General features: G+C 45.2%; 1 protein-coding gene across 1 annotated transcript in view; it reads right to left on the bottom strand.

Annotated features, from left to right (window-relative positions):
• Window positions 1-1,206: 1,206 nt before the first annotated feature.
• trhde.1 (thyrotropin releasing hormone degrading enzyme, tandem duplicate 1) overlaps window positions 1,207-2,894 on the bottom strand; it is a gene marked incomplete at its 5' end in the record, with an annotated part of 21,779 nt that continues 20,091 nt past the window's right edge. Inside the window, 1 exon segment of the mRNA XM_079335488.1 lies at window positions 1,207-2,183. Coding sequence (XP_079191614.1) covers window positions 2,031-2,183 — 153 coding nt within the window. The 3' untranslated portion in view covers window positions 1,207-2,030.

The following is a 2,894-nucleotide window of genomic DNA, read 5'->3' on the forward strand; positions in this document are numbered from 1 at the left end:
GTTTTCTTTGATTGTAATAAATCTTTAAAATGTAACTTGAATATGTTTGAGGATCAAAGCGTGGCGGCGTGGCGGCGTGGAGACGCTGTGATATATCTTTGAATCGTAAAATTTAACAACAGAAATGTAGATTAAATAATCGTTGCCATTGTTTTAAACGTTTCACGTTAACATGGACTTGGTTTGTAGTTTTTACATCTCCTGTTTTATAAACCTTTGCTCACACTGCAGGATCATTTGATCTGAGGTCCAATTCCTTCCGGACAATCTCAAGGTCGCTCCCGACTCGACGCTGCTTTGAACCCATTACCTTCCAGATTCTTTTATTTAACGTCCAAACTTAACCATCTATTTCACACCTGTTTGATATTTAGAAATTAAAATATTGATGATCACACATGAAAGGGTCTGGAGGAAGTCGTGTGTGTCTACAACAACCACGAAACAGGAGGGTCATGAGTGGACCGTGGTCATGGCGAGCACCTGTACGGGTGAGCCATGCGGCCTTCGTCTCTCCACACCAACTCGCTCTACAGGTAAGAATTAAAATCACAGATTTAACCTACAGCATTGTTGTTTATGTGAGATCATGTGAGGTCACATGAGGTCACGTGAGGTCATGTGAGGTCACATGAGGTCACGTGAGGTCATGTGAGGTCACATGAGGTCACAGAAGGTCACATGAGGTCATGTGAGGTCACATGAGGTCACAGAAGGTCACATGAGGTCATGTGAGGTCACATGAGGTCATGTGAGGTCACATGAGGTCACAGAAGGTCACATGAGGTCATGTGAGGTCACATGAGGTCATGTGAGGTCACATGAGGTCACGTGAGGTTACGTGAGGTCACATGAGGTCACGTGAGGTCACGTGAGGTCACATGAGGTCATGTGAGGTCACATGAGGTCACGTGAGGTCACGTGAGGTTACGTGAGGTCATGTGAGGTGCTGCGTTCCTCCGTCAGTGATGAGTCCTGATTTTCAGATGTTGAGATTATAGAAGATCCTCCTGCAGCCTGAGCCAGCTGAACTGATGTTTTGATTATTTTGTGTTTTATATTTCTGTTGATGCTGTAAAATTGAAATGTGCATGTTGAATGCGTTCTCCCCTTTAACCTGAGACTTAATAAATCTTTCACTCCATCCAGCCTGGACTAAACAATGGAACATTTTGTTTGCTCTGCAGCGAGCGCTTAAAGTCTGCAGGATGAAAAGAAAAGAGCTGTTCAGTCTGTTTGTGCTTTTATAAGGGAGGATTTTAAAGGAGACCCCAACAAAGCCTAAAAAAAACACGCTCATGTTTTCCAAACGCTGTAGTTTCTGACCCCTCCCCCACGCCCGTAAAAGACTGCGTTTGATGTTCGAGCTGAAGCAGTTGGGATGTTGTGTTAATAAGGAAGAAGAGTCATGAAGCGTTCCCAGCTCGGTGATCAGACCGCCATGAGCTTACTGTTCAGATCCGGTGAGTGAGGGGTTAACACGCCAGAGGAGGTACAGTAAGGACGCTTCTGTCTTTACAGTGTGGACGTTTATGGGCTGGATTTTCACACATGAGGTTCTTTAAAACTTTAAGCTAGGCGGCGGTGGGCGGAGTTATGAGTGAATGTGAAATAATCAAACGTGTAACGCGCTCCTGGTGGTCGTATCAGGAAGTTTCAGAAAAGTTTGCTTGTGCTTTGAAAAGGAGTAACTAAACTAACCGTGAGTTACTGCTTCACCATCTAATGTTTGAGATAACCTTGTTTTGTTTTTGCTGCTAGCTGCTAGCTAGCAATCACTGCTAATTATTGATCTAGCAGCTAATGTAACATAAAGGTGCCGTTTCCCAGCGCAGCAGAAACAGCAAAGAATCTGTTTGAAACAACATAGAAAACAAGTTTTCTGTAAAAGAAAAAGAAACTGAAGAGAAACTGGCTGAAGATCCACTCAGTCTGTTTTTTCATTCTGACTGCATATGTAAGCTAGCAGTGCATTAGTATTAGCTTAGCAGTCAGTTGGCAGTCCCTTCAGTCTATCTAGTTGGCGAGCGTTAGCCGAGGGCGGAGTTTGGAGGTTTGCGTAGCCATTGGTAGAATTGCCGCCGGTAAAGGCGGTGCCAGCGCACGTTGCCCTCAACAATTTCCAGCGCCCGCGGCAACGCAGGCCCCGCCCCCACACCACTGGACTGGATGAACTCCTTTAACTGAGGAAAGGAAAGAGAGAGGAGAGAAGGAGGTGTGGGAAGGACAGAAGGAAGGAGACGACAGAAAAGCAGTTAGTAAAGAAGAATTTCAAAAATGTCAGGAAAGAAAAGAGAGAAATGTTCACGCTAAGAGGCTGAAAGCTAATCACACTATAGCATTAAAATGAACCAACGACAGGCTCATGATTGAGGTTTTTGGAGTCAGTAACTGCTGACTACATTTCAAATCACAGCTCTCAGACAGAAAAACATCCAGCGAGACTGAAGTGTGCAAAGCAGAGCTCAAAGATCTCTTTTAAAAAGGCAGCTGGAGCCATTCGTACAACCTCAAAGGGAGACAAGGTGCTGTGGGCGTCCCTGTCCCTGTTTCTGTCCCTGTTTCTGTCTCTGTTTCTGTCCCTGTTTCTGTCCCTGTTTCTGTCTCTGTTTCTGTCCCTGTTTCTGTCTCTGTTTCTGTCCCTGTTTCTGTCTCTGTTTCTGTCCCTGTTTCTGTTTCTGTCCCTGTCCCTGTTTCTGTCTCTGTTTCTGTCTCTATTTCTGTCCCTGTCCCTGTTTCTGTCCCTGTCCCTGTTTCTGTCCCTGTTTCTGTCTCTGTTTCTGTCCCTGTCCCTGTTTCTGTCCCTGTCCCTGTTTCTGTCCCTGTTTCTGTCTCTGTTTCTGTCCCTGTTTCTGTCTCTGTTTCTGTCCCTGTTTCTGTCTCTGTTTCTGTCT

Source organism: Symphodus melops, assembly GCF_947650265.1.
Source record: "Symphodus melops genome assembly, chromosome: 22".
Lineage (NCBI taxonomy): Eukaryota > Metazoa > Chordata > Actinopteri > Labriformes > Labridae > Symphodus > Symphodus melops.